This window comes from Oncorhynchus keta, chromosome 10, assembly GCF_023373465.1.
Source record: "Oncorhynchus keta strain PuntledgeMale-10-30-2019 chromosome 10, Oket_V2, whole genome shotgun sequence".
Taxonomy (NCBI): Eukaryota; Metazoa; Chordata; class Actinopteri; order Salmoniformes; family Salmonidae; genus Oncorhynchus; species Oncorhynchus keta.
The window spans coordinates 35,249,982-35,273,721 of record NC_068430.1 but is presented as its reverse complement, the minus strand read 5'-3'; the positions used below and the strand labels follow the sequence as shown (position 1 = coordinate 35,273,721).

The 23,740-nt window shown below is 43.1% G+C and overlaps 1 protein-coding gene across 2 annotated transcripts; it reads left to right on the top strand.

Annotated features, from left to right (window-relative positions):
* Positions 1–141: 141 nt before the first annotated feature.
* LOC118388597 (mitochondrial intermembrane space import and assembly protein 40-A-like) lies at positions 142–9,986 on the top strand. 2 transcript variants are annotated; one of them, XM_035777821.2, is made up of 4 exons: positions 142–784; positions 3,115–3,213; positions 3,443–3,846; positions 4,214–9,986. In XM_035777821.2, the coding sequence occupies exons 1-3, from the start codon at positions 763–765 to the stop codon at positions 3,805–3,807; spliced, it is 486 nt and encodes a 161-aa protein (XP_035633714.1). In that variant the 5' UTR covers positions 142–762; the 3' UTR covers positions 3,808–3,846; positions 4,214–9,986. The 2 variants fall into 2 exon arrangements, with proteins under 2 accessions (XP_035633714.1, XP_035633713.1); XM_035777820.2 differs by lacking the exon at positions 4,214–9,986 and having other exon boundaries at positions 3,443–4,127.
* Positions 9,987–23,740: the final 13,754 nt, after the last annotated feature.

Genomic DNA, 23,740 nt, shown 5'->3' with positions numbered 1-23,740 from the left:
TCTACATAAGTCGGGGCATTCATACTTCTTGCACTTCGAGAAGCAGAGCTGTTGTGAAGGACGGTTTCAAGGAAGTGTGTTTGTGTTTATACAGGACGCACTGCCCCCACCTACCGTCAACCAATCATGTCAGTGCGGAGTCCTACACATTGTTACAACATTTGTGAGGCGCACAGTGATGTGGTAGAGCTTGATTTGGCCTGTTAGCTGGGCCATATTGCATCAAGTTTAAATCATCGGCCTTAGTTACACGCGTATGTTAACTCCGTATTAACGTTAGCGGACTTTTCTTAGCGGATTTACAATCATCGCGAATCGAATTAGGGGCGTTTCAGGCCCGACGTGAACATAATTGTACACTCGCAAACTCCATTAGAAACGAGGGCTACTAAGGGGCTTAAGTTGCAAACTTGCCTTGCTTGGCTAATAATTTGGACTGACGACAAATATGGTTGCGGCGATTCCTCCAAGGGCATATGACGAGGGTGTGTCTTAAGTGTTTTGGACTGCAACCTATTCCCTAAGAATTTATGTCAGGAACTAAGAGGGGCAGCTAAAATGGGTCCTTCGTTCTTACGTCCTCAGATGCACTGACACAAAAAACGTGTGTTATGTGAACGATGAAGTAGTTGTGAAACAGCTAGCTCGCTATACAATACCAAATTATTCCCCTTTTGTAATTGATAAAGTAGTATAACATCAGTCGGGACCGCAGGGACACCTTGAAGGGCACTACACGTCAGTAGACACCACACCGAAGAAATGTCCTCAGTCAAGGAGGAAGGTAACTTTACGTGCTGTGTGAATGAATGACCGCTTCTCTTCAAACTGGTTAGATGCAGTAGTTAGCTAGCTAACGTTGCTCGATCATTGTACTTTATAATTATGATTCTACTTAGAACGAGGCAATGTTTTATCTCCAATGCTTGTAGAACCAGGTTCAGCCAGAGATAGATTTAGAAAATCTATGTCGCTGTTTTCAGACATGTTGTGTGTGTTTCAGTACAAGTAGACGGACTGCTCTCGGTGTGATAACTTATGAATGGGTGATTCTACAACTACGGGCACTTCTATGTCCTCAGGTCAATTTTGGGGATTTTATAAAAAATACAACAAACATACAAATATTAAGTTCACACTAATCACCCCATACTTTTTAAACACCTCTCTATCAAGTATTTTAGCTACTTTTCAGATGCATTTTATACACCAATTTGTCAGACCCTTGTCCCTGACCCAGACTTTTAAACTATGTTTTTCTATGAGAACATTAATAATTACACATTTATATAATGTCATGTAATAGTCAATTAAATAAAATCTATATCAATATTTGTGAGAATGCCCTTTATATTGTTTTTTTTTATACCTTTTGTAGTGGTGTCATTTCCACCACTAAGGACAAAATACCTAATTTAATAACGTTTTTTTCAATAGAATGTTATGTTGGTTGCCAAGGAAACAGTGACACTGAAGCACATGGCTGCAGTGGACAGTTGTTCCATATGTGATGTCCAGAAGTTGAAGAAAAATCGAAAAAAATGTATATTTTATGTATTTAGTATAAACTATATGCTAGCTGTAATACTAACCAAAGCATGCTAAGCAGTCTGTCAATTTTCTTCAGAAACTGTAGAAGTGTCATTTCCATCAGTCATTTCCATCAAACTTAAGTGTGGTAAAAATGACACACATCCATTATCTTGTTTTTACTTTACTTGTTTTTTTTCTTTAGGCTTATTTAATAATGTTTTAAATGAATTTAATCTAGAAAATGCTCCAAGGTGTGCACAAGTTGAAAACTAAGTAGTGTTTGTCTTTATTCTTAGAAGATACCACACAAAACAGCACAGAGGTCACAGACCATATAGAAACAAAATAGAAAATTATTATATACGATACCAGGAACATCTGTAAAAAGTCAGGGAGAGATACTGGAAGAAAAGGGAGAAGTGAAGTCTCACTCTGAGCTCACAAAGCAAGAACAAATAAACAAGAGAAGGCAATGAAGATGCAACCAACGGAATAGAAGACAGACTTTAAAGAGAACCGTTGCAATGGAGACCTACCTATCAGAACATGAGGCTAACATACCTGCCCCTAACTTGCCTGCCGCTGATGCAGACCCTGATACCCCTTCCTCATCGTCTGCAACAGGAATGAGAAGTCAAATACTTGCTGGAAGGAAAAAGGTTGTAAGAGGTCGCTCAAAAGCATACAGAGATCTTAGTATGACAAACGTCAAACTTGACAATGCTTTACGGAAAGCTGAGAAATACAAAAAAAAAAGGTATGATCGACTGATGAACAAAATGGAGAGACAAGATTCCCCAAAGACAAAACAGCAAATGAAGAGACCTCTGAAGAACTTGAAGGATTTTATTGTTTCAAAATGCCATCATTGCAGAGTTAAAACAAAAGTATAAAAGAAATGTCCAGTGCCAAGGACAAACAAGTTGCTTCAAAAACACTGAGGCTAAGTATGGCTTGGCCAAAGCCACAAACAGAGAATTTGGATTTTTAGCAAAAGCAATGAGGACAATTTGAAAACAGGCCCGTTGTCAAGCAAAAGAGCTTGACACATCTGCCTTTGATGCTGGTGAGCAGACATGGTGGTTTGAGTGGGAAAACCAAGCTGAAGGGAAATACAGGGCGGCACGTGGAGAAGTTCACTGGACATTTGACAGTAAAAGAAAAGGTATGTGTCACACTGTATATTCTATTGGAGGACTTCTCCAAAATGGATGTTTAATGACATGATGGAAATCACATTTTGTCTGGGAGAAAATGACAAAAATATATACATTCCTGAATAGTATAATCGCAACCATTATCAGATATAGTTTCTAGACGAATCAAAGACAAGTACAATACTGGTAAAATGGTGTTTGAATAAGTTTTCATTTCTGAGTTTACACAGCTAAAGTCCCCTAAATTGCAGAATCACCTGAAATATAAATTGGCTGGCCATTCATTTACATCACATTTGACTGTGTATAAGTGTATTTGATTGGACATATTAGGGTTGACTAACTCCAGTCCACAATCCACTTCATGCCACTTGAGTCAGCGGAGACTATTCTCACTGATATCTGCCTATCCTCTCCACACCAGGTAAGGACCGTGTCATCTTTGTGACTAAGGAGGAACATGAAGCACCGAGCAACGCTGAGCTGGTGGAGGAGGATCCTGATGACCCCTATGAAGAACGAGGTGAGTAGAGAGAAGTAGTGCTTCTCAATTAGATTACATTAGGCCCAGATTAGCTCAATTCCTAACTAGATTGACATGAGGACATGCCCCATGCCGTACATGTTTTCATGGGTTTGTTGTGACATTGGCCAAACTTGCTGCCCTCTGTGATAACCAGTAACCTAATAGAGTTGCACTCCTTTCTGGTATAATTAGTATCTGTTTCCCTTTTTCTCTGTCTCCTCCCAAGGTCTGATCCTGCCCAATGGGGAGATCAACTGGAACTGCCCCTGTCTGGGAGGGATGGCCAGCGGCCCCTGTGGAGCATCGTTTAAGGAGGCCTTCTCCTGTTTCCACTACAGCAAGGAGGAGGTGAAGGGCTCAGAGTGCCTGGAGCAATTCAGGGGCATGCAGGATTGTATGCAGAGATACCCAGAACTCTACCCCCAGGAGGATGACAAGGAGACCCAGGGAGGGCCATCTGAAACGGATCCTTCCAAACAAAACTCTGCCCCTGAACCAACCCCTACACCTGCAGCCCTTGTCCAAGACTCTAGCCCTTCCACTGCCCCTGCTGACACCCCACCACCCTCAAACAGCTCAGCCTCAGGCTGAGCATGACTCACGACAAGCCCTTTCTATGGATGTGTTAAGGTGATCCTTTTTGTATCAATTATTTAAACTGATAAATGAAAGTGTTGACTATTTTCCCCCACTCTAACCAAGATAGGGTTTTCCCTCATATAATATAAGAGACTTGTAGAGGGAGGAGGGTAAGGAAAAATATGGGGTAACTTCACTCTAGGTGTGTGTATATTTCTTTGTGCTCCTTCGGGAAAAAAACAAGACCATGTGCTGTGCTATCCTTTGCCATTACTAGTGTTCTGTTTTTGTTTTGATTGTTCTCTTCACTATAAAGTCCAATTAGTAATTGCTTTTTGTATTTTAAAAATTTCATTTCTACTTTATTTTTCCATTTGTCTTTTATATTTAATTCACACCTGGTTTTTTATTTTCTCAGATTCTGTGGGTGCCTTGCAAAAGTATTCAGACCCCTTGGACTTCTTCACATTTTGTTGTGTTGCAAAGAGATGAAAATAGATTTAATTATTTTTTTGTCAACAAATCTACAAAAAAGACTCTGTGAAAGAAAAAAGTTGAATAGAAATTAAAAAACAAAAATATAGTCGTTGCATAAGTATTCAGCTCCATGAGTCAATACATGTTAGAAACATCTTTGGCAGTGATAACAGCTGTGAGTCTTCTTGGGTAAGTCTATAAGAGCTTTACACACCTGGATTGTGGAATATTTGCCCATTTATTATTTTAAAAATTCTTCAAGCTCTGTCAAGATGTTGGGGACCATGGCTAGACTCTCAAGCAGAAAAAAAAGTATTGCCATAGATTTTCAAGCAGATTTAAGCCAAAACTAACTTGGCCACTCAGGAACATTCACTGTCCTCTTGGTAGATTTGGCCTTGTGTTGTAGGTTATTTTCCTGCTGAAATGTGAAGTCCTCTGCTAGTCTCTGGTGTAAAGCAGACTGAAGCAGGTTTTCCTCTAGTTTGTTGCCTGTGCTTAGCTCCACCCCTTCATTCTTATCCAGAAAAACTCTATTTGCCGATGTCAAGCATACCCATTCCATGATGTAGCCCCCACAATGCTTGAAAATAATGAGGCAGTTACTCATTATTGTGTTATGTTGGGGTCAAATCCAACACAAAGGCTTTGCATTTTGGCCATGAAGTTTATTCCTTTGCTGTTTTTTTGTTGCAATATGAATTTTGTGCCTTGTTGCATACAGGATGCAAGTTTTGTATATTTGTATTCTTTTCACTGACATTTAAGTCATTATTGTGGAGTGACTACAATGTTGATCCAACCTCAGTCTTCAACCATCAGACATTGCACTCTAGCTGTTTTAAAATCACCAATGGCCTCGTCAAATCAAGTGTATTTATATAGCCCTTCTTGCATCAGCTGAAATATCAAAGTGCTGTACAGAAACCCAGCCTAAAACCCCAAACAGCAAGCAATGCAGGTGTAGAAGCACGGTGGCTAGGAAAAACTCCCTAGAAAAGCCAAAACCTAGGAAGAAGCCTAGCGAGAAGCCAGGCTAAGAGGGGTGGGCAGTCCTCTTCTGGCTGGGCTGGGTGGAGATTATAACAGAGCATGGCCAAGATGTTCAAATGTTCATAAATGACCAGCATGGTCAAATAATAATAATCACACTAGTTGTCGAGGGTGCAACAAGTCAACACCTCAGGAGTAAATGTCAGTTGGCTTTTTCATAGCCGATCATTCAGAGTATCTTTACCGCTCCTGCTGTCTCTAGAGAGTTGAAAACAGCAGGTCATGGACAGGTAGCACGTCCGGTGAACAGGTCAGGGTTCCATAGCCGCAGCCAGAACAGCTGAAACTGGAGCAGCAGCACGACCAGGTGGACTGGGGACAGCAAGGAGTCATCATGCCAGGTAGTCCTGAGGCATGGTCCTAGGGCTCAGGTCCTCCGAAAGAGCTAATTATAGAGAGCATACTTAAACTCACACAGGACACAGGATAAGACAGGAGAAATACTCCACATATAACAGACTGACCCTAGCCCCCCGACACAAACTACTGCTGCATAAATACAGGAGGGGTCAGGAGAAACTGGCCCCATCCGATGATACCCCGGACAGGGCCAAACGGGCAGGATATAACCCCACCCACTTTGCCAAAGCACAGCCCCCACACCACTAGAGGTATATGTTCAACCACCAACTTACCATCCTGAGACAAGGCCAAGTATAGCCCACAAAGATTTCCACCACGGCACAACCCAAGGGGGGACGCCAACCCAGACAGGAAGACCACGTCAGCAACTCAACCCACTCAAGTGACGCACCCCTCCTAGGGACGGCATGGAAGAGCACCAGTAAGCCAGTGACTCAGCCCCTGTAATAGGGTTAGAGGCAGAGAATCCCAGTGGGGAGACAGCAAGGGCGGTTCGTTGCTCCAGAGCCTTTCCCTTCACCTTCACACTCCTGGGCCAGACTACATTCAATCATATGACCTACTGAAGAGATTAGTCTTCAGTAAAGACTTAAAGGTTGAGACCGAGTTTGCGTCTCTCACATGGGTAGGCAGACCATTCCATAAAAAATTTAGTTCTATAGGAGAAAGCCCTGCTTCCAGCTGTTTGCTTAGAAATTCTAGTGACAATTAGGAGGCCTGCGTCTTGTGACCGTAGCGTATGTGTAGGTATGTACAGCACGACCAAATCGGAAAGATAGGTAGGAGCAAGCCCATGTAATGCTTTGTAGGTTAGCAGTAAAACTTTGAAATCAGCTCTTGCTTTGACAGGAAGCCAGTGTAGGGAGGCAACCTTGAATTAACAAAAGCATGGATTAATTTTTCTACATTTTTGGACAGAAAGTTTCTGATTTTTGCAATATTGCATAGATGGAAAAAAAGCTGTCCTTGAAACAGTCTTGATATGTGCGTCAAAAGAGAGATCCGGGTCCAGAGTAACGCCGAGGTCCTTCACAGTTTTATTTCAGACGACTGTACAACCATCAAGATTAATTGTCAGATTCAACAGAAGATCTCTTTGTTTCTTGGGACATAGAACAAGCATCTCTGTTTTGTCTGAGTTTAAAAGTAGAAAGTTTGCAGCCATCCACTTCCTTATGTCTGAAACACATGCTTCTAGCGAGATACATTTTTGGGCTTCAACATGTTTCATTGAAATGTACAGCTGTGTGTCATCGGTATAGCAGTGAAAGTTAACATTTATGTTTTCGAATTACGTCCCCAAGAGATAAAATATATAGTGAAAACAATAGTGGTCCTAAAACAGAACCTTAAGGAACACAGAAATGTACAGTTGATTTGTCAGAGGACAAACCATTCACAGAGACAAATTGATATCTTTCTGACAGATAAGATCTAAACCAGGCCAGAACTTGTCCGTGTAGACCAATTTGGGTTTCCAATCTCTCCAAAAGAATGTGGTGATCGTTTGTATCAAAAGCAGCACTAAGGTCTAGGAGCACGAGGACAGATGCAGAGCCTCGGTCTGACGCCATTAAAAGATCATTTACCACCTTCACAAGTGCAGTCTCAGTGCTATGATGGGGTCTAAAACCAGACTGAAGCATTTTGTATGCATTGTTTGTCTTCAGGAAGGCAGTGAGTTGCTGCGCAATGGTTTGGCTTTTTCAAGAGAGGCTTTATTACTGCCATTTTATTGAGTTTGGTACACATCTGGTGGATAGAGAGCCATTTATTATGTTCATCATAGGAGGGCCAAGCACAGGAAGCAGCTCTTTCAGTAGTTTAGTTGGAATAGGGTCCAGTATGCAGCTTGAAGATTTAGAGGCCATGATTATTTTCATCATTTTGTCAAGAGATATATATATATATATAGTACACTTGAGTGTCTCCCTTGATCCTAGGTCCTGGCAGAGTTGTGCAGACTCAGGACAACTGAGCTTTGGAGAAATACGCAGATTTAAAGGGGAGTCCATAATTTGCTTTCTAATGATCATGATCTTTTCCTCAAAGAAGTTCATGAATTTATTACTGCTCAAGTGAAAGCCATCGTCTCTTGGGGAATTCTGCTTTTTAGTTAGCTTTGCGACAGTATCAAAAATACATTTCGGATTGTTCTTATTTTCCTCAATTAAGTTGGAAAAATAGGATGATCAAGCAGCAGTGAGGGCTCTTCGATACTGCATGGTACTGTCTTTCCAAGCTAGTCAGAAGACTTCCAGTTTGGTGTGGCGCCATTTCCGTTCCAATTTTCTGTAAGCTTGCTTCAGAGCTCGGGTATTTTCTGTATACCAGGGAGTTTCTTATGAAAAATGTTTTTAGGGGTGCGACTGCATCTAGGGTATTGCGCACGGTTAAATTGAGTTCCTCGGTTAGGTGGTTAACTGATTTTTGTCCTCTGACATCCTTGGGTAGGCAGAGGGAGTCTGGAAGGGCATCAAGGAATCTTTGGGTTGTCTGAGAATTCATAGCACAAATTGTGATGCTCCTTGGTTGGGGTCTGAGCAGATTATTTGTTGCGATTGCAAACGTAATAAAATGGTAACATCCCTGAGCTGTTTCAACCTGTCCTGCAGCTCAGTTCAGGAGGACAACTGTATTTTTTTTATGTGTCTGGGTGGTGTAATATACACAGAGTACAAAACATTAAACTCAAGAGCCTTAAGACAATTGGGACATGGATTATGTATGTATGCCATTCAGAGGGTGAATAGGCAAGACAAAATATTTAAGTGCTTTTGAACTGGGTATGGTTCCTTGTGGGATGCTTTCGACACCTTGTAGGGTCCATTCCCCGACAAATAGAGGCTATTGTTAGGGCAAATGGGGAATGAGGGGGGGTGTTAGTCATTCGGAGATCATGTAATTTATTATGTGATTTGTTAAACCAAATGTTACTCCTGAACTAATTTAGGCTTGAATGTATTAATCCACTTTGATATTTCAGATTATTTCGTTTTAATTGTTGACAAAAAATTACAAATCCATTTTAATCCCTCTTTGTAACACAAAATGTGAAGAAATCCAAGGAGTCAGAATACTTTTGTAAGGCACTCTATGTATTGTTTCTGGATAGCTGAAAGCTTAAAAATATATATGAAATGGGAACACAATAGAATCTACAGTGCCTTCAGAAAGTATTCCCTTAACTTTTTCCACATTTTGCTGTGTTACAGCCTGAATTTCAAATGGATACAATTTCAATTTTGTGTCACTGGCTTCCACACAATACTCCATAATGGTAAAGTGGAATTATGTTTTTCAATATTTTTACAAGTTAATGGATAATGAAAAGCTGGAATGTCTTGAGTCAATAATACGTGACCCCTTTGTTATGGCATGCCTAAATAAGTTCAGGAGTACACATTTGTTTAACAAGTCACAAGTTGCATGGACTCACTATGTGCAATAATAATGTTTAACATGATTTTTGAATGACTACCTCTGTATCCCACACATAACAATGAATTATCTGTTAATTGTATGTGTGGGGGTCGAGCAGTGAATTTCAAACACATTCAACCACAAAGACCAGGGAGGTTTTCCAATGCCTGGCAAAGAAAGGCACCTCTTGCTAGATAGATAAGCAAAACGGACATTGAATTTCCCTTTGAGCATGGTGAAGTTATTAATTACACTTTGGATGGTGTATCAATACACCCAGTCACAACAAATATACAGGCTTCCTTCCTAACTTAGTTGCCGGAGAGGATGGAAACCACTCTAAGAAAACTGAGGACATATCAACAACATTGTAGTTACTCCACAATACTAACTTAATTGACAGTGAAAAGAAGGAAGTCTGTACAGAACAAACATTTTCAAAAACATGCAACAAGACACGAAAATAATACTGCAAAAAAACTGGCAAAGCAATTAACTTTTTGTCCTGAATACAAAGTGTTATGTTTGGGAAAAATCCAATATAACAAATTACTGAGTACCACTCTCAAATGTTCAAGCATAATGTTATAGGCATGCTTGTAATCGTTTAGGACTGGGGAGTTTTTCAGGATAAAAAAGAAACAGAATGGAGCTAAGCACAGGCAAAATCCTAGAGGAAAATCTGGTTCAGTTTGCTTTCCACCAGACACTGGGATATGGCCACATCTTCGCTGGAGTTGCTTACCAAGCAGATAGTGAAGGTTCCGGAGTGGGCGAGTTACTTTTTTGACTTAAATCTACACTGAACAAATATATAAACACAACATGTAAAGTGTTGGTTTCATGAGCTGAAATAAAAGATCCCAGAAATTGTCCATATGCAGAAAAAAGCTTATTTTTCTCAAATTGTGTGAACAAATCAGTTTAGAATGTACCTTTTGCCAAAATAATCTATCCACCTGACAGGTATGGCATATCGAGAAGCTGATTAAACAGCATGATCATTACACAGGCGCACCTTGTGCTGGGGACATTAAAAGACCACTCTAAAATGTCAGTTTTGTCACAGCCCAATGCCTCAGATGTCCCACGTTTTGAGTGAGCATGCAATTGGCATGCTGACTGCAGGAATGTCCACCAGAGCTGTTACCAGAGAATTGAATGTTCATTTCTCTACCATAAGCCTCCTTATGGCAGTACGCCCAACCGGCCTCACAACCACAGACCATGTGTATGGTGTCGTGTGGGCGAGCAGTTTGCTGATGTCAACGTTGTGTACAGAGTGCCGCAAGGTGACGGTGGGGTTATGGTATGGGTAGGCAGAAGCTGCAGGCAACAAAAACATTTGCATTTTATCAATGTCAATTTGAATGCACAGAGATACCACGGCAGGATCCTGAAGCACATTGTCCTGCCATTAATCTGCCACAATCACCTCATGTTTCAGCATGATAAGGCATGCCCCCATGTCACAACGATCTGTACACAATTGCTGGAAGCTGAGCATTTTCCAGTTCTTCCATAGCCTGCCTAATCACCAGACATGTCACCCATTGAGCACGTTTGGGATGGGACGTCTATGACAGCTTGTTCGAGTTCCCGCCAATATCCAGTAACTTCGCAAGAGTGGGACAACATTCCACAGGTCACAATCAACAGTCTGATAAACTCAATGCGAAGGATATGTGTCGCGCTGCATAAGGCTTATGGGGGTCACACCAGATACGGACTGGTTTCTGATCCACACCCCTACCCTTTTTAAGGTATATGTGACCAACAGATGCATATCTGTATTCCCAATCATGTGAAATCCATAGATTAGGGCCTAATTAATGTATTTCAATTGACTGATTTCCTTATATTGCATTTATATTATTGTTCAGTATACTTGAAGATCTACGGCAAGACCTGAAAATGGTTGTTTAGCAATGATCAACAACCAATTTGACAGAGCTTGAAGAGTTTTTTAAAATAACAAATTGACAAATGTTGCACAAGCCAGGTGTGGAAAGCTCTTAGAGGCTTACCCAGAAAGACTCAAAGCTGTAATCACTGCCAATGGTGCTTCTACAAAGTATTAAATCGGGGTTGAATGCTTATGTAAATGACATTTTTTTATTTCATTTTCAATAGATGTGCAAACATTTCTAAAAACTTTTTCCACTATGTCATTAATGGGTATTGCGTGTAGATGGTTGAAATAAATATTTATAATATATTTTGAATTCAGGCTGTAACACAACAAAATGTGGAATAAGTCAAGAGGTATGAATACTTTCTGAAGGCACTGTCAAATACAGGACAGTCTTAGTGGCCTATTGGTAACTTCTGCTATTGAACCCCAGAGATGGAAGACTCTTGCTTTTGTTTGATTCAGTTCATATCCCATCAGTGGAGGCTCCTCAGAGGAGGAAGGGGAGGACCATCCTGAATTTCATAAAAATTAAAATTGTGAAACATTAAAAAAGTAATACTTTTTAGAAAAAAACTATACTAAATATATTCACATCACCAAATAATTAATTAAAACACACTGGTTTGCAATGAAGGTCTACAGTAGCCTTAACAGCACTCTGTAGGGTAGCACCATGGTGTAACCGGAGGACAGATATTTGACTTCAACAAAACGTTGGAGGCTTGGGGTTCTCACCCCCTTTCCATAGACATACACAGTAATTATGACAACACAGATGTCCTCCAACCTATCAGAGCTCTTGCAGCATGAACTGACATGTTGTCCACACAGAGGGTTGGGGCTAATAAACAACACTTTGGAGTAGGATTTTGTAACGGGGGAAGTGAAGTCTTTCTACAGTCGTGAAGAACGAGGGCGAGAGGAGAGGGCGGTGGTGAGGACGAAGGGACGTTGTGTGAACACTTAGAAATAGTGGGAAAACAAACAATCAAACAATACGCGATGTGGCGACGGTTCGGCACAGCTGTGCTGTGACTGGGTTAGAGATGGTAGGAGATAGTGATGGAGAAAAAAGTGAAGCAAGTATGGAGCATAGTGGTACAAATAAAAGAGGGAGTAAGAAAGAGTAAAAGAAAGCGGGAGAGAAAGGGACTAGGGGTTTGAAGGGGAGCGAGAGGTCTATAGAGGCAGAGAGGAGGCAGAAAAGCAAGTTTGAGGAGAGCATAGTTTCTAATGCTAGCGGCAGAGAGGAGGTAGAAGGTTCCGGGGAAGGGCAAGATAAGATGCAAGGGAAGCATGGAGGTGAGGAGGAGCATGTGAGATGTGCCAGGTGTGGAGGGGAGCATGGAGGTGAGGAGGAGCATGTGAGATGTGCCAGGTCTGGAGGGGAGCATGGAGGTGAGGAGGAGCATGTGAGATGTGCCAGGTGTGGAGGGGAGCATGAGTATGGGAAATGTGGGGAGGGTATAAAACCAAAGTGCTGCAGCTGTGGGGGTGCTCATAGTGTGGCATATAGTGGGTGTGAGGAAATGAAGCAGGCAGTGGAGGTGCAACAAGTGAGAATAGAGAAGGGTGTCATATGCAGAAGCAGTGAGGGTGGTCCAGGTCCAGAGAGATACATGTTCAAGAGAGAGATGGGTAGGAGCATCTAGATCGGGGATTACGGGGCAGGTGGGTGGCGATATGGTATACATAGATAAGAGAAAGCTGGTGACGTTCATAGCAGAAGTTATCAACAGCACTGCTGAAGTAAAGTCTAAAACAGAGAAGAGGTTCAATATGACCTCAATCAGCTGAGGGTGGAGCCATGTATTACTGGATCTCAGTTATGGTGGTAGGACTACAATGGAATGCTCGAACCTGTTGGCTAATGGGAAGGAGTTCAAGCAATGCATTGTGGATATGCCAACTAAGCCTGATGTGATTTGTGTGAAATCAACATGGCTCAAACCAAATGTGGAGTCTATAATACAGGGATATGTAGTGGTCCGTAGGGACAGAGGTGTAGGGGGGGGTGTCACCTTCATAAAGCAAGGACTTCTCTACACAATGCTAGGCAAAGATACAGGAATATGTGGTGGTGGAGGTGTGGTTGAGAGGAGAGATGATAGTGGTAGTACACTACTATAATCTGTGTCAGACGTCAGAGTCTGCATTGGACCTCACTCTGGTATCTAGATGCGATGGCAGGAATCTGTGAGTTGGAGGTATGGGAGGAGTCGACAGTAGGGAGTGATCATTACCCTAAATTATGCACAGTAGGCCGGAGGGAGGAGGAGGTGTCAGTGGATGGAGTAGGCAGGTGGGTGTTTGAAAGGGCAAAGTGGGATCAGTTTCAGCAGTTAACTGAGTAGGTGATGGCTCAGGTGGATATGAGAGGGGAAGTAGATACTATGAATAACTGGGTGAGAACAGTGTTGGTGGGGGCAGCTACTGAGGCGATACCTAAGCGTTAAGGGAGGAGGAGGAAAGCAGTCCCGTGGTGGACAGAGGAGTGTGGGGCATTGGTGAGGAGTAGAAACAGGGCATTTAGAGTACTGAAATGGACACATAACTTCCAACATCTGATTCAGTATAAGCAGGCCCAGGCTCTGGTCCGTCAGGCAAAGAGGTCATGTTGGTGTTGGTTCTGTGGCACCATTGGAAGGGCGACACCAGTGGGAGAAGTGTGGGGGATGATTAAGAGGATCAGAAGGGAGTGGGATTATCCAGTGTTGACGAGTCGGAAGGATATGGCAGTAACAGATGAGAAGAAGGCAGAGATAATGGCCAAAGCGCTTGTCCAAGTGCATAGATCGGCAAATTTGTCAGAGGAGGGGCAGAGGAGAGAGAGAGAGAATGAAAAGGGAGCATCCTGGAGTGCTAGATAGGAGGGAGGATGTAAATGATGCACAATTTATCATGGCAGAGGTGAAACGGGCAATAGGTAAGGCTGGGTTAACTTCACCTGGGAAAGATGAGGTGATGAGGCACTGGATAAGGTATTGGGGTTGTACAACAGAGTGTGGAAGGAGGGCAAACTACCAGACAGTTGGAAGGAGGCAGTAGTAGTACCAATTCGGAAGCCAGGGAAGGACCCAACGAGGCCAACAAGCTATCGGTCAATAGCCTTAACATCACATGTATGTAAGATTATGGAGCGTATGATAACGGAGGCTAACTTACTTCCTGGAGAGCAGGGGGTTAGTATCGCCAGATCAGAGTGGATTCAGGAAGGGTAGGGGAACAATGTGCCCAGTGATCAGCTTAGAAGCAGGGGTCAGGTAGACTCAGGTGAACAAGGAGACTGTTGTAGCTGTATTTTTTGATGTGGAGAAGGCATATGATGTGGAAGGAGGGGTTGTTAATCAAGCTTGATATTATGAGGGTAGGAGGAAGAACATACAACTGGATAAAGGATTTCCTGCTTGGAAGGTCTATCCAGGTGAGGGTGAGGCAGTCTCTCTCAGGAAGCTACATGGTGGATAATGGTAAACCACAGGGGAGTGTGATTAGTCTTCTGTTGTTCTCAATCATGATCAATGATGTTTACTCTCAGGTACAGCTGGATTTTGGGAGGTCGTTATTTGCAGATGATGGGGCCTTATGGAAGAGAGGAGGAAATGTTCCATACATAGTCAGAAAGGTACAGAAAGCAATTGATGAGGTAGAGTGGTGGGCATTAATGTGGGGATTCAGGTTCTCTGCAGAGAAAACTCAGACAGTGTTCTTTACCAGGAGGAAGGTGGGAGATGAGGTATGCTTGAGGTTATATGGGAGAAACTTGGAGAGGGTGGGGACCTTCAGGTTCCTTGGGGTATACTTTGATACTAGAATGGCCTGGGCAGAACACATTGAGAGAGTGGTGGGAAGTGTAAGAAGATACTAAACGTGATGCGCTGTCTGACAGGGAAGGAGTGGGGGGCTGGGCGTGCCTCATTGAAGACCATATATGTCGCATTGATCCAATCTGTAATAGACTATGGCAGTGTAGCGTATGGTTCGGCAGCCCGGACATCATTGGAAAGGCTCGATGTCATACAGGGACAAGGACTCAGAATATTTAGTGGGGCATTTTGGACGTCTCCAGTGGCTGCACTACAGGTGGAGATGGGGGCTATGCCATTGCAGATTAGGAGACAGCAGCTGGCAATTAATTATCAGGTCAACCTACAGGGACATGGGGTGTCTCATCCTGCAAAAGGGGTTTTACAGGCATGCTGGGAACATGAGCAAAGAGAGAACACAAGCTTTGTGTGGGTAATAACCAGACGAAGGAGATGGGACTGTATGGAAGGGAGTTTAGTCCAACGGTAGCTATTCCTGTGAATCCACCATGGCTACTCCCGCCTCCAGTAGAAGTTCTAGAAGTGTTGGAAAGATTACAGAAAGATAGGGGGGGGTGTTGATCCATCTGATTTGTTTAAGAAAAGTCTTGATACTGTGTATCAGGATTTTGCCATTTACACAGATGGTTCAAAAGATCCAAGGACAGGACGTACTGGGTCAGCATTTGTAGTGCAGGAATGTGGGGTGTCAGTCAGGAAACGTATTACAGATCCTATGGCTGTATATACGGTGGAGATGATGGCCATACTGTTGGCCTTGCAGTGGGTGGAGGAAGTTAAGCCAGAAAGAGTAGTTATTTGCTCTGATTCATGTGCAGTGCTAAGGAGTCTCCAGTCCTTTATATCACGCAGCAGACAATACCTGCTTTATGAGGTGCTACAAACCCATGGCAGGAGTAAACAAATGGGTATACAGATCATATTTACATGGGTCCCAGCTCATGTGGGAGTGGAGGGGAACGAGGCAGTTGATGTACTGGCTAAACAAGCACTAAATAGTGGGGATATTGATGTGGTAGTTTCAATGAGTAAGGCAGAGGCAAAAAGCATGATATGGACAGTGATGGTGGAGAAATGGCAGAAGCAGTGAAATAGAGATACTTAGGGTAGGCATTTTTTTTAAAGTACAGAGGAACGTTGGGGAGGTGAGATCGGCAGGAAGGGACAGAAGAGAGGAGGCTATATTTACAAGATTAATGGTGGGACACAGCCAGTTGAATAAGACCTTACATGTGATAGGAAAGAATCCAACAGGAAAATGTGAGTATTGCCAGGAAACAAACACTGGACAGTAACTAAACAGGGATAAACATAACTGAATTTCTCTAATACAAACTCTTGTTTGCAACTGTTGGACTAATGATTACAACCTAGATCAGCTAGTTGCAGGCAAGAGTGTGCAAGGCGGTATTGAATGTGTCAATGTCTGTCACCTTGATTACTCAAATGTCTCTCAACCTGTGCACCTACGTTGTAAACTTTCATTCATAGGCTAGATTGTAGCAAACTCATGATGGGTATAGGGAAAATTTGAGTATCATGTAGTAGCCTAATCCTATCAATGTTATATTGAGCTGGGTGAACGTAATATGAATGACAGTTGTTGTGGATTCTGACTGAGGTGTGTTTCCAGTGCTTTTGAAATAAATGTGACTGAATCAGCTTGATCTGAAGTGAATAATGATATTATAATAAATTATGTTTAAATTGTCGTGAGACATTTGAAATGAACCCTTGTATCTATTGTGAACAGCAGTATGTGGTTGCTGTTAGAGTTAAGGTGAGTTGGCGCTCTTAGACAGTTACAAGATACTTTGTTGAAGTTTGATTTTCCCAATCCTACTCTAAAATAATATGGAAACCATACAGCAAAGAGATGTCACAGTTCGAAAATGTAATGTAACACAATCGGCATCTGAGTGCCTCGTTCTGAGATCCATAGTTGTTACTTAAACCAATCTCACAATAACTTAATTGTGTAGGGAACACTACTTCAGAACCAGGTCACAGCATTACATGACAACGAACCTAGAATAGCAAAAATGTACATAGGCACGAGTCACAGTCATCTAAACACAATCTATATTTGAACCATGAGTTCTGTATCAGCAGTGTGTGACTGTGAACTGTCTACTTTTACAGAAAGAAACGTGTCAGTTCTGAGCATATGTACATGAAAACATTTGACCATTACATTTTTTGGGGGGGGGTGATTGAATGAATCTTTTTTATTTATTTTTTAAAGTTATTTGCATCCCAGACACAATTGCCTCCCACCCTTATGAATTCTCAATCAACCTATTTCTGGTTAATACATAGTCATTATTAGAGATGCTTCCATTGTATTTTCCTGATTAAAGGGGGTGGCAGGTAGCATAGTGGTTTGAGTGTTGTGCCAGTAACCGAAAGGTTGCTGGATCAAATCCCAGAACTGACAAGGTAAAAATCTGCCATTCTACCCCTGAACAAGGCAGTTAACCCACTGTTCCCCAGTAGGCAGGCATTGTAAATAAGAACTTGTTCTTAACTGACTTGCCTAGTTATGGTCCAAAAAAAGGTTCATTTAAAAATATATATATATTTAACCAGGTAGGCAAGTTGAGAACAAGTTCTCATTTACAATTGCGACCTGGCCAAGATAAAGCAAAGCAGTTCGACACATACAACAACACAGAGTTATACATGGAGTAAAACAAACAAACATACAGTCAATAATACAGTATAAACAAGTCTATATACGATGTGAGCAAATGAGGTGAGAAGGGAGGTAAAGACAAAGAAAAGGTCATGGTGGCGAAGTAAATATAATATAGCAAGTAAAACACTGGAATGGTAGATTTGCGGTGAATGAATGTGCAAAGTAGAAATAGAAATAATGGGGTGCAAAGGAGCTAAATAAATAAATACAGTAGGGGAAGAGGTAGTTGTTTGGGCTAAATTATAGATGAGCTATGTACAGGTGTAGTTATCTGTGAGCTGCTCTGACAGATGGTGCTTAAAGCTAGTGAGGGAGATAAGTGTTTCCAGTTCCAGAGTTTTTTGTAGTTCGTTCCAGTCATTGGCAGCAGAGAACTGGGAGGAGAGGCGGACAAAGGAAGAATTGGTTTTGGGGGTGACCAGAGAGATATACCTGCTGGAGCACGTGCTACAGGTGGGTGCTGCTATGGTGACCAGCGAGCTGAGATAAGGGGGGACTTTACCTAGCAGGTTCTTGTAGATGACCTGGAGCCAGTGGGTTTGGCGACGAGTATGAAGCGAGGGCCAGCCAACTAGAGCGTACAGGTCGCAGTGGTGGGTAGTATATGGGGCTTTGGTGACAAAACGGATGGCACTGTGATAGATTGCATCCAATTTATTGAGTAGGTTATTGGAGGCTATTTTGTAAATGACATCACCGAAGTCGAGGATCGGTAGGATGTTCAGTTTTATGAGGGTATGTTTGGCAGCATGAGTGAAGGATGCTTTGTTGCGAAATAGGAAACCGATTCTAGATTTAACTTTGGATTGGAGATGTTTGATGTGAGTCTGGAAGGAGACTATACAGTCTAACCAGACACCTAGGTATTTGTAGTTGTCCACATATTCTAAGTCAGAACTGTCCAGAGTAGTGATGCTGGACGGGTGGGCAGGTGCAGGCAGTGATCGGTTGATGCGCCTGCATTTGGTTTTACTTGTATTTAAGAGCAGTTGGATGCCACGGAAGGAGAGTTGTATGGCATTGAAGCTTGTCTGGAGGGTTGTTAACACAGTGTCCAAAGAAGGGCCAGAAGTATACAGAATGGTGTCGTCTGCGTAGAGGTGGATCAGAGACTCACCAGCAGCAAGAGCGACATCATTTATGTATACAGAGAAGAGAGTCGGCCCAAGAATTGAACCCTGTGGCACCCTCATAGAGACTGCCAGAGGCTCGGACAACAGGCCCTCTGATTTGACACACTGAACTCTATCAGAGAAGTCGTTGGTGAACCAGGCGAGGCAATCATTTGAGAAACCAAGGCTATCGAGTGTGCCGATGAGGATGTGGTGATTGACGAAAGCCGAAAGCCTTGGCCATGTCAATTAATACGGCTGCACAGTATTGTTTCTTATCGATGGCGGTTAAGATATTGTTTAGGACCTTGAGCGTGGCTGAGGTGCACCCATGACCAGCTCTGAAACCAGATTGCATAGCGGAGAAGGTGCGGTGGGATTCGAAATTGTCAGTAATCTGTTTGTTAACTAGGCTTTCAAAGACCTTAGAAAGGCAGGGTAGGATAGATATAGGTCTGTAGCAGTTTGGGTCAAGAGTGTCCCCCCCTTTGAAGAGGGGGATGACCGCAGCTGGGCCTGGGCCTGGGCCTAGGCCTGGGCCTGTTCTGAAATGCGTACAGTATGTGTGTTTTTCTGAGTTACATGTTTAAGTGGAGAGGTCAGAGGTCAGTGCCAGTTTGCATCCCAAATGGAACCTGGTTCCCTAAGTAGTGCAGACCCAGTAGTGTCGACTGAAGGTGTGTGCCACATCATATTCACTAGAAGATCAATTATTACCCTTCTCTGGTTCTGCCCTGCTATTGGTGCGGTGAGGAGGGGGAAAAGGCCAGATAGCCAATGAGAGTGCCTAGAGGAGGGTGACTCTCAACACTGGTAGCTGTCCGACAATCTATGTCACATTTACTCTGATAAAGAGTGGACAGCAGTGAGCTACAGAGCTGCATGCCCATTTTCACTGTGATCCTGACATTGTGTGTCTCTATGGGTTTGTCTCTCCTCTGATCCTGCTTAAGTCCCCCACAGTAGACAGGATGTTGAACCTGAAGGAGCTGTGTAGGAGCCTGCCCCTGGACCCAATGACACCCAACCAGGGTTGGGACCCCAATGAGCCACACGCATCTGTCAGGACACACAACCTCACTCCAGAGGAGGAGAGGGTAAGTACACAGACATACTGTCACGTCTATGGAATGCAGACCCATGTCAACGATTATAGACATCACACTCAGGGTGATCTACTCAGGGTGATCTACTCACCTGTAGATTTTCCCAAGACTTATCGGTTTATCTTTGAGTGGAACCATAATGCTTTTAATGTGGTATTTTAGGAGTAACTAAACTAGAGGCATATCCCATTTATAGCCAAGGAATTATCTTATTGAGGCCAGTGTCATAAACTTCATAATCTTTTTTTATCTCATCCAGATAATTGTCAGTTTAGGTGTCAAATCATGCCCATCCTTGTATTCCTCAGTGAGAGTGAATCTTTAAATTGAAAAAGGATGAGTGAAGATTACAGACGCACCACAGCTTGTGGGTTGATTCCAATTATTGTTGGAGAAAATTGGGGACCCTGAACATTATAACACACAGTGCATGTGATTCATTTGATCCAATCTATTGAGAGTCAATGATGTGTTGACGCACGGTTCACATTATGTAATGCTCAGCACAATGGCATTTTTGGGGCTTTAGGGTAGGAGACAGTGTTGGTTCACACCCTCAGAACCTTCAATCAGCTTCACTACCGTTTGCCAGAACTGGGAGAAAAGGACACTGTCAACGATTAAGAGAGATAGGAATGAGTGCTTTCATGGCGAGAGAGGGGGAGCAAAACACAAAGGACCAGAAAGTTAGCAAAAGAGAGGATGCAAAAGAAAAAGAGGGTCAAAGTCCTTGAGTTATTTCAAAACAATTACGCCACATTCTGACCTCCTGTCTCACCCCCTCCTTTCGTCCTCCTCTCTAGCTGGCCCTGAGGAGTGACCTGCGCTTCTGAGTTTGCCCGGGAGCTCAGGCACATGGACACATCTACATGTACTGCTTCTGCCCCCTAATACACATGAGGTACTTATTAATATCTAAAACACTACTCCCCACCTGTAGTAATCCCTTTCTCGATTCCATGATAAGGTCCTACCCCTTGATATGTGTGTGTGTGTGTGTGTGTGTGTGTGTGTGTGTGTGTGTGTGTGTGTGTGTGTGTGTGTGTGTGTGTGTGTGTGTGTGTGTGTGTGTGTGTGTGTGTGTGTGTGTGTGTGTGTGTGTGTGTGTGTGTGTGTGTGTGTCCTCAGGGCCTACCCTATAGATCAGTATCCCTGTCGTACACACCAAGCTGCCTCCATCAAGCTCATCATCATGAATAACCTGGACCCTGCAGTTGCCCAGGTAACCACCACTCTCACATACTGTACATGGCATACAACAGTTCACTTCTCATTTCTGATTTAACTAAAACAATGTATTCATCCACCTAAATCAGTCTGTCTATTGTTGCTTTATCATCTTCTCCTGCTCTGCTCTCCAGTTTCCCCAGGAGCTGGTTACCTATGTGGGGAATGGACAGGTTTTCTGTAACTGGGCCCAGGTAAGGACAGAGCACGTGAGTATGATGGTATTACAGTATGTATATATCTCTGTGCAATAATGTGTGTGGAATTTGACTTGCACTGTGTGGAAACACATTCATTGCTATATACAGTATCATTGTCACCAATGGCATGGTAACCACACATCCCTCCCTCCGTCTCGCCTCCCTACTCTACAGCATTTCAATTAGATGCTGTTTTTCCGTTACCACCTAGGTTTTCCCATTTTGATTTGGAATAGCCCATGGCACCATGATTAGTCCTAACAGTCAACAGTAGAGGGCACTAGCCCCTTTGTAAACTCACATTGAAATTGTCTTAAAGGGAGACTGGGATTTTGGCAATGGAACCCTTTATCTACTTCCTCAGAGGTAGATGAACTCGTGGATATAATATTTTTGTCTCTGCGTGCAGTTTGAAGGAAGTTGCTAACTGGCGTTAGCGCAATTGATAACTAGCGTTAGTGGAATGACTGTAAGTCTATGGTAACTGCTAGCATGCTAGTAGACACCATGGACTTCCAGCCATTGTGCTAATGCTAATCAGCATTGGCTCACAAAACTACATCTAACTTCCTTGCAGAGACATAAAAATGGTATCCATGAGTTGATCTGACACTGGAGAAGTAGTTTAATGGGCTTCATTGCCAAAATCCTGAATTAAACAATGGACCTGTTTCTCTTTCTTCCCCCTTCCCCTCTCTCTCTCTCTCTCTCTCTCTCTCTCTCTCTCTCAATACCTCTGTAGCTGACAGTGCTGAATGAATGCAGGTCTGATGAACTGAGGGGCCGGGTTTTGGTGACGTCAGAGCTGGGGGGGCATGAGGGGGGGCACAGGCCAAGACTGCTGTCATCGCTGGCTGTGTGGGGGTCATTGTTGGGAAGGGGCCGTAAGTAATCACGTCACTGTTAGTCTACACAATTATTTTTCAAAGTATGTGACAAATAATATTTGAATTGATTTAGTGTTATACTTCTAATGGAAATACAATTACACCCGAGTTTACATTTACATAAAACACTGGCGACACACTGGTGTGGGGCTAAGTCTACATGGATATGAAGAACAAAAAAGACCATGAATGAGTTGGAGACCCCTGGTCTGGTTACGGTTAAGGTTGAGGGGGTTTCTCTCTAAACGTTGGTCTCCCCCTCCTCTCCACCAGCCTCTGTAGACAGGTAGCTGCCATCAATAAGCTGTCTGAGGCAGGGATGTTCTTCTGGGACTATGGCGACACCTTCCTCCTGGAGACCCAGAGAGAAGGTGAGTCCTACAGTTCAACCATCACCACCAAACTGAGTAGATATAAGTCATTGACACAGGGTCAGACATTATTTCACCCTCCTAATGGTTAAGGTTAGGATTGAGGGTAGGGTAATCCAAGATCTGTGGTTAATGCCAAGGAGCAATTTCTAGATCCACATACACATGCTGAAGAGTAGGCTGATCACAGCATGTCTAGTGATATCAGCAGAGTCCTCTCCAGTTTGATAACCTTTAGGTTGGTGTTCCTCTCCTTTTCTTCAGGAGCGGAGGTAGAGAAGGAGGGAGGTGGAGTGACTGAGTTCCACTACTCGTCCTACGTCCAAAACATCATGGGGTAAGTGATAGGGTGAGGGGATAGCTCAAGACAGATATAGCTCCTGATGACTAGGGCCCAGTTTTTTATTCTGATCAAATTAAACTTGTGGCTATAACTCTTGACCCATCCCTTCTCGAACCGTTGCACTGGATCTGCACCTCCGGTGACCCCTGTGACTGATGACATCGCCACCACTGTCCTGGAGGAGATCAGTGCCAACGTGACTGAGCCAGAATCCTCTACTCAGACCAGAAAGGCCGTGTGTGTATTGCCTTGGCCATCAATCAAGCTATTGCTGATGGGAGAGTTTTGGTAAGAGCCCAATCAGCCTTACCAATATCTCTATATTATGGGTGCTTGTACGAGTTATATTATGAGGATATATGCTTCGGTTGGAGTCTCCAGTGGGTAGGTAAACCTGTAGGAATGATGATTACTTTTTTTCTGTCCAGTCTCCTGTGGTCACCATGACGTCAGTGAAACACAGTCCCTTCAAAGATACCTCCAACGTGTATAACGGCTCTGCCTTCTATGTAGGTACACTTCAGCACACTTATCACTTGGACAGACATTATTTTGACATTGTATTAGCCACTATGTTAGTGTAGATGGCTAGAAACCATTGACTTTGGGTGAACTCAGGTATGTCAAAGAGTGCCTGTCTTGACCCCTGATAGATATGGGGGTCTACGTGAGTGTCCCTGCACAATGATGGAGGGGTCGGCTGGTAAGACCTGAGTCTGACCCTTCAAACAGGGGATGGGAAAGAGAAATGGAAGAAAGAGGGATAGCACACAAAAGCCTATGAGATAATTATGAGACATTGTGCATCAGATAACCAATCTTGCTCATGGACAACCTTGAAATGTGTTTGTTCATATAATGTGAGCACGTAACTATAGTTTAGAGTCCCAGTCATGTCCCCTCCTCCACTCAGTCAGACTATATGTTCTGTCTCAAGTCTCTC